General features: G+C 44.3%; 1 protein-coding gene across 3 annotated transcripts in view; it reads right to left on the bottom strand.

Annotated features, from left to right (window-relative positions):
* The window catches only part of PCSK2 (proprotein convertase subtilisin/kexin type 2), a 255,053-nt gene that overhangs the window by 6,441 nt on the left and 234,189 nt on the right, over nt 1-14,423 (bottom strand). For all 3 annotated transcript variants that reach the window (XM_011979467.1, XM_011979466.1, XM_011979468.1), the window contains one exon: nt 10,859-11,086. In XM_011979467.1, coding sequence (XP_011834857.1) covers nt 10,859-11,086 — 228 coding nt within the window. The remainder of the gene's footprint in view (nt 1-10,858; nt 11,087-14,423) is intronic.

Raw genomic sequence — 14,423 nt, 5'->3', positions numbered from 1 at the left:
GGGCGGATCACGAGGTCAGGAGATCGAGACCATCCTGGCTAACACAGTGAAACCCCGTCTCTACTAAAAAATACAAAAAACTAGCCAGGCGAGGTTGCGGGCGCCTATAGTCCCAGCTACTCGGGAGGCTGAAGCAGGAGAATGGCGTGAACCCAGGAGGCGGAGCTTGCAGTGAGCTGAGACCCGGCCACTGCACTCCAGCCTGGGCAAGAGAGCCAGACTCCGCCTCAAAAAAAAAAAAGAAAGTGGAACCACAACTCATTGAATTTTGGAGAGGAATAAACTTAGTATTAATATTGATGATATTAAGGCAATATTCTTATAGGAATACTATGTGCATGTTTGATATTTTGCCAAATAATAATTATTAAATGTTTAATAATAATATTAGCAAAATAAAGGAGTTTAATGCAGTGATCTTTGTTTTTGGCACATCAGAACTTCTCAGTCATTATTCATGTTTCTTTATGCTGCTGGCTTTTGTGCCCTTGAGGATTATAATAGTGACCAACATATATATGCAGATTTGTTTTTTATTATTGTTGTTTAAGCCTGATTTAAGAAAAAAAAATTCATACCTCGTGAACTTGCTATCTGCTCTGTTTCTAGCTAAAATATAATAAATATTATCTTCCTGTGCTGAAAAATAAATAAATAAATAAATAAATAAATAAATAAAATACCAGGCACAATGCTTGGCACATGGTACTGGCCCATTGCCTATGCAAATATCCTTCCTCAACATGGCTTTTATTTTGGAGTATAAGATGGTGGATATTTTTAAACACACATCTTGTAAAGCACATTTACAAAAAGACAGTGGTTGCATGCCCAGCTCGGAGTCAAGCCTTGGTTCTGCGTTGCCCTAGGAACCAAGGCCATGAGCCTGGGAGGGCTCGCTGAAACAGACAGTGCAGTTCATTAATACTCTCTGGAGGAACTTTATAAGTATATACTTAAGCGGTTTCATGGAGCACTGCTGTGCTCTCCTCTCCCACCCCTGGATGCTGATGCTGAATGATGTATGGAGTGTCCATCAGCTATGGGGATCCAGTGACAGTGGGGGTGATCTTTCTGTCCCCAGGATCTGGGGAAATCCATCCATTTGGTGGAAAGCAGGCATTAAGCCAACTTTGGAGGTCGGGGTAATGAGGGCCATAACCTGGATTTCTCAAAGATGGTGCTATTTATTCAGAACAAGATCAGAAACAGAACAGGTAAGGTGATAAATGACTAAAGATTGTTTGGGCTCCAGCCCAGCAGTGGACAGCTGTATGGGGTAGCGCGAAGAGTCTCAGACTATGAGTCCAGTTGTGAGCAAGTGTTTGCATGATCTGAGCTATTAATTCCTGCCCTGAACAGTTGCTGGCAAGAAAAATTATCATACATATACATTATATATGTACATATATATAATGCGTCTATACATATATACTTATATACGTAGTATATTTACAAATGTCTAGACCACCACTAGCCACAATGATGGAAATGTTCTATATATATAATCTCTAGTATGGTAGCCACTGGCTACATGTGGCTAGTAAGCAATTGAAACATAGATCATGTGAATGAAGAAATGAATGTTCAATTTATTTTATTCAATTTTAATTAATCTAATATGTTATTATATAACCACGTGTGGCTGGTTGCTTCTGTACTGGATAGTGTGGGTCTAAATTGTTTATGTATGTTGAATTTGAATCTGATAAGAACAACAACAAGGGGCAGAGTCTCTTGGGCTTCTGTTTCAAGGGCATTCAGTTTTTGCCTGGCTCACAGGTTCTGCTTCCAGGCAACCCAAGCTAAAACAGGTGTTATTTGTCTCTAGAGAAGAGCAATTGGAAACTGATTACCCCATCCTTCTGCACAGTGTCTGAGGCCTATTGACTATATTCATGTCATCGCTGGTGATACAGAATATGGGCCTCATTCCATCTTGTGGGCTCAGTCACTCTCACTTCTTTTGCTTTCTTTAAAAAGCCCTTAAGAAGTTATTGTAAAGATAGATCTAGGCTGGGGACCACTTTGACATTAAGGGCATGGTAGAGGAGCCTGGAATTTGAGTCCCAAGAAGGAGCCTCATCGGCAGGACAACAAGGGCTGGTGTGTTCCTGTCTGTGTGAATCTTCCATGGCAGCTGTCGTATCTGTTTCTCCCAGGAGCCCCATGGTCATGGGGAAGGCCTTAGCGACTAAGACCAAGGGAGGGAAAATGACAGCGAGGCTGAGAAGGGGAAACTAGAGCACAGGCCACCGACTGCCCAGGCTAAAAGTCTTACTTTAGAGTGAGTGTTGTGCATTTGTGAGACAGCGTGCAAGGGAGAGATGGAGGGAGACTGAAAGAAATATTCCATGCACCTTGGAAAGCCGAAAGACAGGTGGGAGTAGGGACAAACACACAAACTTGTGTTAAGAATCACACATTTTCCTAGAAGCCTCGGACACTGGGGTGTGCCTGGCGGTCAGAGGCCATGCTGGCTTTGGAGCATCAACACCACCACACAGTTGTCCTGCTTGGGGGCAGGAGCATTGGTTTTGTGTATTCTTATTTCAGCCGGGTTTCCATAGCCCCTGAGGGTGATTCTTCAGAGATACAGGCAGAGGACCACAGTTAGCAGCCAATGCCCGCAGCAGCTGGAGTCAGCTCGGAGTCCCTAGGTGGTGCACAGCCCAGGGAAGAGGATCTGAACCAGGCACTGTCACCATCTACCGAAGCCCCCTTAGCCATGGTGTGCCTGAAGGTCATCTCAGGTTTGGTCCAATCTATATTTCTCTCCTTCCATCAAAAGAGATCATGCCAGCACTAGAACAACTCTTTTCACGTTGGCCAGGAGTCTGGCTTTTTTTTAACCACCATGGAGAGACTGCCAGCTAGAAAAACCGCCCAATCCTGCCCTGCCATGTGAACTGCTTCCTGCACAAGAGCTGGGTCCCCTGAGAGAGGAGACATGGGGCTGGACTCTTCTGAGAATGTTAAGTTACTATGAAATTAAATTAAAAGCATGCTGTGAATTCCAGAGACAGCGAACTTGGTAGAGAAAGAACACCATTCTCCCCTCACAGGTAAGGTTTTTGGCTGGCATCATGGCATTGGGAGAGCCTAGGAACAGTATTTTCCAGATGTTTCTTGTTTCTCTCTTTTTTTTGCTCACTTGTATTTTCTGATTTTCTTACAGTGACCATGTACTGCTTTTATAAGAAAAGGAATACAACATTCTTGTTTTAAAGCAAAAAGGAGATACACGCTCAGGAACTAACTGTCAATTTATAAGAAGGTTAAATAGGAGGAGGTTGGTGGTGGGACAAAAAGAGGCTCTGCAGAAATATTTTAAATAGTCATAGGGTGTTAGTTTCCAGGCCATGATCTGGAGCTCATTTGCTGCAGAAAAAGAAGCATGCTTTCTGGAGGTTTAAGAGTTCTTAGGTCGGGAGCGGTGGCTCATGCCTGTAATCCCAGCACTTTGGGAGGCCAAGGCGGGCGGATCACAAGGTCAGGAGTTCAAGACCAGCCTGACCAACATGGAGAAACCCCGTCTCTACTAAAAATACAAAAATTAGCCAGGCATGGTGGTGTGTACCTGTAATCCCAGCTACTCAGGAGGCTGAGGCAGGAGAATCGCTTGAACGTGGGAGGCGGAGGTTGCAGTGAGCTGAAATCATGCCACTGCACTCCAGCCTCGGGGACACAGCGAGACTTGATCTCAAAAAAAAAAAAAAAAAATCAAAGAGTTCTTCTTTGACCTATTAGAGATAATACGCAAAAGCCTAGTGTTCAAGTCCTATAAAAGACAAACTTAGGGGTGTGGGGTGGCTTGTATCTTTATTTTATTGCACATCGTTGGGAGTAAGTGTTTAAACTGCCTTGTGTCGAGAAATAGGTGTTGCTTCCCAGGGGGCCCTGGGGAAGGCTTCTTGTGTTATGAATCTTCAACTGCATGATAAAGTTATGAAGCTGTGGCCTGGTGTGGTGGCTCATGCCTGTAATCCCAACACTTTGGGAGGCCAAGGCAGGCAGATCACCTGAGGTCAGGAGTTCAACACCAGCCTGGTCAACATGGTGAAACCCGGCTCTACTAAAAATACAAAAATTAGCCTGGTGTGGTGGCAGACGCCTGTAGTCCCAGCTACTCGGGAGGCTGAGGCAGGAGAATTGCTTCAACCTGGGCAGTGGAGGTTGCAGTGAGCCAAGATTGTGCCACTGCACTCCAGCCTGGGTGGCAGAGTAAGACTCTATCTCAAAAAAAAAAAAAAAAAAAAAAAAAAAAAAAAAAAAAAAAGAAAGAAAAGAAGTTATAAAGCTGTGATTGTTTTGATAGAATAATCACAATAGTAACAATGACTCTCAAGTGCCTAAATTGCCTGCTTTTGTGGCAGTCACATGAGGACACTCAGCAGGTAGCCATGGTGAGGTTTTCTCCTCTCCCTGTAGCAGAGTCAGGTGGGCATGAGCTTGTGCAGGAAGACTCTGCAGCTCGGGAGTGCTGGTCTACGGTCCCCCAGGTGGCACAGGGCCGAGCACACACTGACCTCTCACTCCCATGCTGCTTCCGGCATTGATACCAGGTTTTAACATTTATTTCAAAATTCACTTAAACTTCAGAGCCGGATCACATATTTTGGCACAGCCTTAAAGGAGCTCAGTGAATAGTCCCCTCAGGGTGCCCAGAGGGGCTGGGGGCAGACTGTGCTGGACAGGTCACTCCGGGCTGGCTGATGGGGCCGGCCTGGGCTGGCTCCGCTCATTGCACACACAGCTGGTGCAGCTGGTCAGAGCCAGGTGTATTTTCCCCTTTGATTGTAGCTGAGCATCCTTCACTGACTCTCTTGATAGAGCCTCTTTAGAAAATTGCTTTTCAAATTGACTCCCTCTCCGGGAAGATTAATGCCGAGGAAACCCACAAACCTGACAATCACCACTCACTCCACCTTGGAAGCTGTTTCTGTGCAGCCCTGCACATTATGGAGAGTGGCGATTGCCACGGCTGTTGATTCTTCGATCCTACCGCCTCACGAGTGTGCTTCGTGGTCATAAGGGCCTCCTCTGCCAAGCGGCACAGCCAGCCCCGGGGCTGCCCTCCAAATCTCCCTGTGTAGCCTCTGTGTTCTTCAACAAGTATATTTGCCCTAGACCTAACTCATCTGCATCTGAGAACAAGTTCCATTGTGGGGGTGGATGAGTGACCGGAGGGCACTGAGAGGAGGCAGAGCCCTTCCAACCAAGGCAGAGCCTCCTTGCCACGTTTGCCTGGCTGGCCTGCCGGTCCTATCGCCACCAGTCAGACATTTCCCTTGTGTCCAGCTGATGCTGGCTGAATATTTTCATTCCCTCATTCATTTAAAAAATATTTATCACCTGTCTACTAAATGCCCGGCACCATTCTAGGCACTAGTGGTACACCAGTGAATACGACAGGCAAGGGCCCAGTCCTTTGGGAGGACCCTGCTGAGTTAGTGCTAAAATAGCTCTCCTGTTTCTCTTCATCGAAAACACTGCATTGATCTTGCATAAAGTTCCTGGCTAGTTGTGAGATGTTGGGATGATCACATCTCTGGACCTCAGATTCCTTAGAGGGACTTGGACAACATTATTTCCAGTGTTCCCTCTGGCCTTAAATTCCCCATGTATGCAGATTATGATGGAATGCTAAGCATATTCAGAAACTGGGAGATAAATTGCCGTTCATCTCAGTATACATCCTCATTCCTCTCTCTCCTCTCCCGCGGTGCTCCCCTCCTGCCCTCTCTCATAATCACATGGTGCTTGACGATCATTAGAGGTCTATCCTGCTTGTCCAGTGCAATCTCAGAAAATAAAGCCTGGTATCGACATGTACCTTGACTAAGAGGGCCTCAGTATATTCCAAGTTAACTCTTCCCCTAAATATTGCAATGGCGCCAACTTTTTGTTAATTGTAAATATTGCTTATGTGCAACTAAATGTAGATATTGTGCCAGTTGCGCTGCCTGTGGGGGACGTGCCAGCCCCCACCCGCTGCTTGCAGAGTGTCTGTAAAGGCACAGACATCGTAAGTCTTTTTCCTTTTGCAATAAGGGAAGGAGGTTCCAGGCCCCAGGGCCTTGTGGAATGGATAAGGACATAGGAGTTAAGGCCATTTGCTTTATTTGTCTGATCCTGTTTTCTCACCTAAATTAAGACTAGGAATGCCAGCCTCCTGGGATTAAATGAGATAGTGGAAGTAAAGGGCTAGCAGTGACTGTCCGAGAGAAGTTCTTAGCAGCAGTTCTTACTATCACCCTCGCAAGGCTGCCTTTAGGCTTCTGGGATGTTGCAATTGGATGTCGTGCTGGGGGAAGGCATGAGGCTATAAAATGGACCAGCCAGCCTTTCTTGGAGTCTCATCTTCTTGATACCCCTTCATAGAGTTTATGTTATTAAATCTCCACTTCCCATTCAGTTTGCACAATTCAGTATCCCTCCTGCTAAGATGTAACTACCAGATGTGCCTTAGACCTGGCTGCCTGTAGCCGGGTGTGGTAGCTCATGCCTGTAATCTCAGCACTTTGGGAGGCCAAGGTGGGTGGATCACCTGAGGTCAGGAGTTCGACACCAGCCTGGTCAACATGGTGAAACCCCTCGTCTCTACTAAAAATACAAAAAAATTAGCTGCGTGTGGTGGCATGCACCTGTAATCCCAGCTACTCCAGAGGCTGAGGCAGAGAATTGCTTAAAAACCTGGAGGGGCGGAGGTTGCAGTGAGCCGAGATCGTGCCACTGCACTCCAGCCTGAGCGACAGAGTGAAACTCTGTCTCAAAGAAAAAAAAAAAAGACCTAGCTGTCCAAGATGGTAGCCACTAGCCACATATTGCTATTTAAATTTAAATTAATTAGAATGAAATGGGATGAAAACTTTAGTTTCTTAATCACAGTCACCCCCTTTCTAGCACTCAATAGCCACAAGCTATTGTACTGGACAGTGCAGAACCTTTTCACCGCTGCAGAAAGTCGCTGCACTTCCAAACTTCTCAGTAAATTATTCTGAGCTTTAACGAGGGAAACAGTTGTCAATGCCCATTTCATGTTGACTTTGGGTAAAGTTAGTTATGATGAGTAGGGTTTAGCCTTAAATCCCTCATTTGGACAGTGGTTTCCAGTCTCATCTTTGTTCATTCCCAAAAGACATCGTAGACCTTGGCATTGTAGACCAGTGACAGGGCCTCTGGAATGCCAGTGATGGGGTTTGGGAGATGGGAGCACCCACTAGGTGGGTGTTTCAGAATCCCCAGGGGAATGTTTACTGGAACTCCCTCCCCCACCCAAGCCTCACCTTCTCCAGGGGGAGTCACTGAGATACCTGCGAGCCCACCGTGAGGGGTCAAAGTGACTGGGCTCAGATCTCAATTTGGCTGCTTAGTAGCTGGATGACATTTGGCATGCCCTTGACCTTTCCCAGCCTCCTCTCATCAGTAATGGCACTGTGAGCTCACAGCGGGGCTGCTCTCACATACGGCCTGACGTAGGACCTGTGTGCACAGTTGCTGATTAAGGTTAAGGTTATGCAGTGAAAAGAGCCTGGGGTTTGGATTTAGATAGGCTTCACTTCAAGTCCTGCTCTGCCCTTTGTGACTCTGAGCACATTTTTTATTTTTTATTCCTTTCTGGAGCTCAGCTTCCTTGTGTATAAAAAGTAATAATGATAGGACACACCTCCTGGGCTTACAAGGATTAAATGCAATAATGTAAATGGACCTAGCATATACCACATCTAGTCAGTGCTTCTCCCTGACACACAGCATGGGACCAGTTTGTTGTTAAGGCTGCAAAATATTCACCCCCACGCCCACCTCAACGGTGTGAGTGTAAGGCACACCCTTAACAATAGGGTGGCTGTGAAGCTTATGTGTATGAAAGCACATAGCATGCACTCGGCACTCCATAAAAGCGACTTCCAGTCTTCACTTACACTTACAGCCTCTGTGGCCTTGACCGTGTCAACTAACTTGTTTAGAGCTCAGAGAAACCTGTCTTGCCGAGAGGAGGGATGCAGGAGTGAATAGAAATGATGGGTGGACACAGCAGCTTTGGAAAATGGTGAGGAACTGTGCAGAGTAGCTATTTTTATTATAGGACATTTATAACATCACTTGGGACTTGGGCAGCTCTGTGTTTTTAGATTATTATAGGGCTTGGGCTGAAGCTTTATTTTTTCCATGTGGTGCTGATTAGAGTGAGGCCTTCTAAAATCATGACTGTTTCATGGAAAAAAGTACTCAGCTTGGCAGTAATCCACTTGGTGCACTTTCTAGGGGCTCAGTGAGTAAATAATGAGGATGCTCACTCATGGGAAGATACTTGTCCATGGGAGGACACTGGCCCATGGGAGGATGCTGACCTATGGTGGGCTGCCCGTCTATGGCAGGACGCTGGCCCATGGGAGGATGGGCATCCCCAGGGCACATGCTTGTCCACTGGAGGATATTTTAGGCTGAGAGGATACATGATTTGGAATTTGCATATAAATCAGACAATTATTTCACCAAAAATTCTAGGAGATTGCTGTCATTTTTTATTCTACAGATGTGAGCTAGGAGTGTTCACATCTAGTCATGGATGAGAAGGAGAGGCAACGTTACATTTATTAAGTGCCTACTGTGTGCCTGCTGTAGACTTGTGTGTTACTAAAGTCTCCCAGCAGCCTGAAGAGGAAAGACATTAGCTCCATTTTACTTGTGAGGAAAGAGAAAAAAATCTCTTATTTTGGGGCCCATTGGGATAGAATTCAGGGGTCTAATAATTTCAATGGAAAAAACCCCACGTCTTAATTTTCACTAGCTTATAACAGAAATTTTTCTTCTCTTTTGATTATGAATGCAGGCCACAAAGCACAGTGGCATCGGACTTCATCATCAAAGAGCTGGCAGATTTTCATGTCCCACCATAGCAACTGCATGGATCTTGCAGCAGCAGTTAGTCATCACTGCTGCTCTGAAATTGTTGTGGCCATTAGACTTGCCACTAGAGCTTTTTACTTAATGTGCTGACAAGGGGACATATATTTCAGCATGAATTTGTTTTCTAAAACATTTTTGTAATTGGTTTCAACATAATTGGTTTCCTTTGCAATCTCGTATATTTTATCTAATGAATTTGCAAAACATTAGACTGAGATGGAGCCCATAGACGTCACCATGCTGTCAAAGGGAGACAGGGCACAAAGGTTGAGAATTGCTAAAGTAGAGGGTCAGAAAGGTCAAAAGTATTGTCTAAGTTGGTGAAGTCAAGACCGGAATTCAGGTCTGAGTAACTGAGTAGAAGAGATGCAGGGAGTCTAGCACCAATGAAGAGTGGCTAGAAGGATAAAGTCTGAGAGGGGTTGGACTCTGGCCAAGCTCAATGATGCTCAGAAATATGGCCCTGGCAGGGAATGCATTTTACCACCATTTAAATGACGTAAGCCACGGAGGTGTATTCTCAAGATAGAATGAGAATGAATGAGCTATGACTACACACAGTGACCTGGATGAATCTCACAAGCTTCATGCTGAGAAAAAGAAACTGGACACAGTCCAGTCCGAGAACTGGTGAAACACATCTACAGAGAAAGGAATAAAAACAAAGGGTGTCTGTGGAGCGTGTGGACGAACTGGAAGTGGGCATGAAGAATCTTCCTGGGTTGATGGAATGCCTCATCTCTTGATTCAGTGGTAGTTACCAGGGTGTATACATTTATCAACACTCAAATGACACACTTAAGTTCTGTGTATTTCATGATATGTAAATAATACCTCAGTGATAATAATACAAATTACTATCTCCATTTTACTAGTGCATCAAGGAGGACAGAGAGAAATTAAGAAGTATCCTTACTGACCAATCCCCTTGCCAAGGTGGGGCAGTTGGAAGGGAAGTGGGTGTAGTTGACCAACGTTGTGGTTTCTCTGTGGGGAACCACTCACACAAATCCCTCCAAGTGGCAATCCATCTCACTCATAGGAAAGTCAAGTCCTTAGATTGTCCCACAAGTAGAATGTTAAAAAAATTGTGTAATAGTCATACACTGGAACACTCTTCAGCAATGATAAAAAGCTGTAAGTACACATTAAACATGATTGGATCTCACGAACATAACTCCAAACAAAATAATCTAGTTTGTAAAATAGGACATAGTGTATGAGTCTAGTAAGTATGGAACAGGCAAATAAGCTATGGAGTTAGAAGTAAGAATATGGCTACGGTGGCGTGGGGATGATAATGGCAGTGGTCACGGGGGCAGGCCTTTGGGGATGCTAGTCATGTTCTCCTTATTGAGCTGGGTAATGCTTATAGTGGTTGATTTGTGCCCTTAGAAATAATTGCATACACCACTGAAACACTTAAGACTCAAAACCGAAAACAAGGGTTCTGTGTTCTATGTAAATGGTGCCCCCTGGATTTGTGCAAACCTGCAGCTCTGCTTGGAAGCTGGTTGTCCCTGAGTCAAATCCAGGCTGAGAACTGTGGCTCACACCTGTAATCCCAGTACTTTGGGAGGCCAAGGCAGAAGGATCACTTGAGCCCAGGAGTTTGAGACCAGCTTGGACAACATAGTGAAGCTTTGTCTCTACAAAAAATAAAAAAAATTAGCCGAGTGTGGTGGTGCACGCCTGTGGTCCTAGCTACTTGGAAGTCTGAGGCAGGAGGATTATTGAGACCAGGAGTTCAAGGCTGCAGTGAGCTATGATCATGCCACTGCACTCCAGCCTGGATGACAAAGTGAGACTTTGTCTCAAAAAAACAAACAAACAAAAAATCCAGTTGACCCAAACATGAAGAGGGAATGTGATATTATGCCAATGCCATGGAGCCATCTCAGGGGCACTTTCCACATGCAGCAGATGGACCACTACCCGCACTTACTCAGGGTCCTGCACGGAGCCTCCCACACAGTGGAATCTCTCGGGCACGGTTTTCCAGTCTTTAGCCATTTTCACCATGGCGCCTGCATCAAGGACCCCGTAGCCAAAGAGGTGATTAAATTCCAGGCCGACCCCGTTGCGCCGCCACTGATGAACTTCGTCGTGAAGCTGGTTCCGTTTGGAGGTGAGCACAGTCAGATGCTGCATGTCCCGCCAGGTCAGACCCAGGCTGGATACAGGAAGCAGAGAGCGAGAGGGCAAGGGCAAGAGGCAGGGTGAGAGACAGAGAGAAGCACAATGATTAACAGAAATATCACCCAGGACACAGACCTTTTGTAAGATTTTGGAATCTCTGTGAACTCTCAAATTCAAGGGAGGGTGTCCATGCACTATTCAGAACCATTATATGTGTCAATTAAAGAAATCTTGCTTTTCTTACTTAAATAAATTGATTTCAAAAGTCTATTCTAACACACCCACTGGAATGGCTAAAATGAAAAAGACTGACAATGTTAAGTGTTGAAGAAGATGTGGAGCAACTGGAACACATGTACTTTGTTGATGAGTGTGCAAGCTATTTCCAAACTGGAAAATTGTTTGGCTGTATCTTCTAAAGTTAAGCTTAAGCTATGACCTGGAAATTCTATTCCTAGGCATATACTTGACCAAATGTGTACATATTAACCAGACCTGTGTACTAGAATGCTCCTAGCCCCAAACTGTGAAACCCCCACATGCCATCCAAAAAATAATGAGTAAACTAATTGAGGTGTAACTTACAGAATGTGGGGTACTACAAGGCAGTGAGAATGAATGAACTCTAGGTACTCTGAATAATATGGAAAAATCTCACAAATACCATGTTGGCCTAAAGAAGCCAGGCAGAAAAGAGAACATAAAGTATGATTCCATTATTAGTCATTAGTCATTAGAATGACTAATCTATGCTGTTGGAGGTCATGTTAGTGGTCAGTCTTGTGGGGCAGTGACTGGAAGGGGATACAGGGAGCTTCTGGGTGCTGGTCATGCTGTTTCTTCATCTGGGAACTGGTACCCGGGTGTGTTCCATTTTTGAAAATGAGGGTACCAGTTCTTCAAGGGTAGAGAAACTATATTCAGCATATTCATATCCTTAGTGTCCAGGATGGTCCTTGGCACATTGCTTGTTCAGTGAATAAACTAGTCTTCTTGTAAATGTTATTGTTTTTGGAAATTAGTGTCTGTTACTACTCATTGTCTATGTTTTTCAAATTGCAAATCATGATTTGTTTTTGGGCCAGGTTATCACACAGGTTATCTATCTGGACTGCACATGAAAATTTTCTTCTAGGGACATTGAAAATCTCACTGCTAGGGCCTCATCCCTACCAAGTAAATCAGAATCTCTGAGAGTGAGACTCAGGCATTGGAAATTGTTAACACTTCTCAGACCATTCCAACAGACAGCCAATGTTGAGAACCAGTGATTTAATGATTGGTGTTATCATTTTAAAAAATGAACGGAGCAGAATAAAAAAGGATAGAAGTGTGCACTGCACATAATACAGGAAGCTATTTTTTCATGAAACAGTTGGAGGGTAGGTGTGTGTGTGTGCTGACCTGCAGTGCAAAGTTTATTACTCACTAAGGGTTCTGGTCAAAAAGTTGGCAAAACCTTGCACTATAGTTCTCTTCAGAAGTCAAACAATTCAAAGGACTGGGAGCAACATAACTTATTTGATAAAATTTCAACATATGCAAAGTTCATTGGTTGGAAGATCTGAATCAGAATCAAGAGTTCAAATGATCCATGTGCTCTTGAATGCAGACCTTCCTCTATTAAGAAGTAAGTTCCACACTTGGACACAGGGCGGGGAACATCACACACCAGGGCCTGTCGTGGGGTTGGGGGAGGGGGAGGGATAGCATTAGGAGAAATACTTCATGTAAATGACGAGTTAATGGGCGCAGCAAACCAATATGGTACATGTATACCTATGTAACAAACCTGCACATTGTGCACATGTACCCTAGAACTTAAAGTACAATAAAAAAAAAGAAAAGAAAAAAAAAAAGAAGCAAGTTGCAAGGAAGGTCAATGCTTATTTGAGGAGATTCAGAACGTGTTTTGGACATATGGTCCCTCAGGACCTGAGAAAATGGTGTAAAAGTTCCTTAAGTTGATTATGGCTAAAAACTTGAGTGTTTTGCTGGAAGGGGATTCTGAGTTTATTAATCTCAGAAGTGTTGACAAATGAGGATCTAAATGACCCGAGGGCTGGCTAGCAGGTTTCTTATTTCTCATCTTCGTCATGAAAATGCGCTGTTCTTCTGATGCTTGGAGAAAGGCTCTCTTAAATGTTTCTCTGCAGATTTATTCTCATGGGCTGCATTTTAGAAAGAAAGAGAGAGAGAGAGTGACAGAGAAATAATGTTTCGGAACAGAGAACTTTTCACTTTTGAGATAAATCAGAGCATAGTCCACTCTCCAGTGTAATTGAGTCTGTGACACTGTTTGACCTGCTATTTGCATATGTCTGAAGTGTAAAACCAGGTTCCTTCTAGTATCCCTTCTGGACAATTTAGGAATTGACAGAATGTAGTATATTGTAAAATAGGTATTTCATCAACTTGCTTTAAGTTTTAATTGTACCATAGCAGCCCAAGAATTACAGGTGATAGTTATTAAATAATTAAAAAATAAATTTATGGAGTATCTGCAATATACAGGTCACTGTTTTGGAGACTGTAGGAGAAGAAATGTGACATGTTATTCCCTGTTCTCAAATGTTTTACATAATAGTTGGGAAAATAAGATGCAGATATATGAGAAGGTACTGTGCAATGAAGTGATTTTATGGATGTCTGTTGAGTGTCTACCACATCCAGGCATCATGCTAACTCTGGGCATGTTGGATGAACGTCCCTGTCTCCAAAAGCTGATAGCCCCTAGGGACAGAGGGATAACTCAGTATTGAAAATGTGAGGGCTGTCATGATAGGGAGAGCTCAGGATGCTGAGGGAGCCATCAGTGGAGCCCCTGTGTTATCCTAGTCAGGAGTCCTCACTGTGATCCTCAATCCCCCTGTGTCAGGACCATGAGTGACATAAGTGAATTTCCAATTCTCCTGAATCAGCATCTTGGAGGTCATGGGCCTGAGAATTTGCTTTTAACGCAAATGATTCTTCTGTACAGTGATGTTTGAGAACATTGGTAGTCTGGGACCGTGGTTCTCAACCTTGTCTGCACATTGGAATCATCTGGGGATAGTAAAAAAAAAATGATGTCCAGGCTCAGAGGTTTTGATTCCATGGATTCCTCCAAACATTTAGTATTTTCAATATGCAACAAACCTCGTTCAGGGCAGAGCTTCCTAACTTCCTGGAGAGCACCGGTGGGGGCGGGGGTGCTGGTGAAAAATACAGCTTTTCAGGGATTCCCCTGGAGATTCTGAGTCCATGGCTCTGCAGTGGTCTTGGGGTATCTGTGTTTTTAACAAGCACTCCGGGATTCTGATCATCAGGAAATTTGAGAAACTGGGGTCCAGGGGTCAGCAAGGATCTCTTAGGAAGTGGCTGACTAGGAG

The sequence above is a fragment of the Mandrillus leucophaeus genome, unplaced genomic scaffold, assembly GCF_000951045.1.
Source record: "Mandrillus leucophaeus isolate KB7577 unplaced genomic scaffold, Mleu.le_1.0 Scaffold202, whole genome shotgun sequence".
In the NCBI taxonomy this organism is placed as follows: domain Eukaryota; kingdom Metazoa; phylum Chordata; class Mammalia; order Primates; family Cercopithecidae; genus Mandrillus; species Mandrillus leucophaeus.
This window is presented reverse-complemented; position numbering and strand designations above follow the sequence as displayed.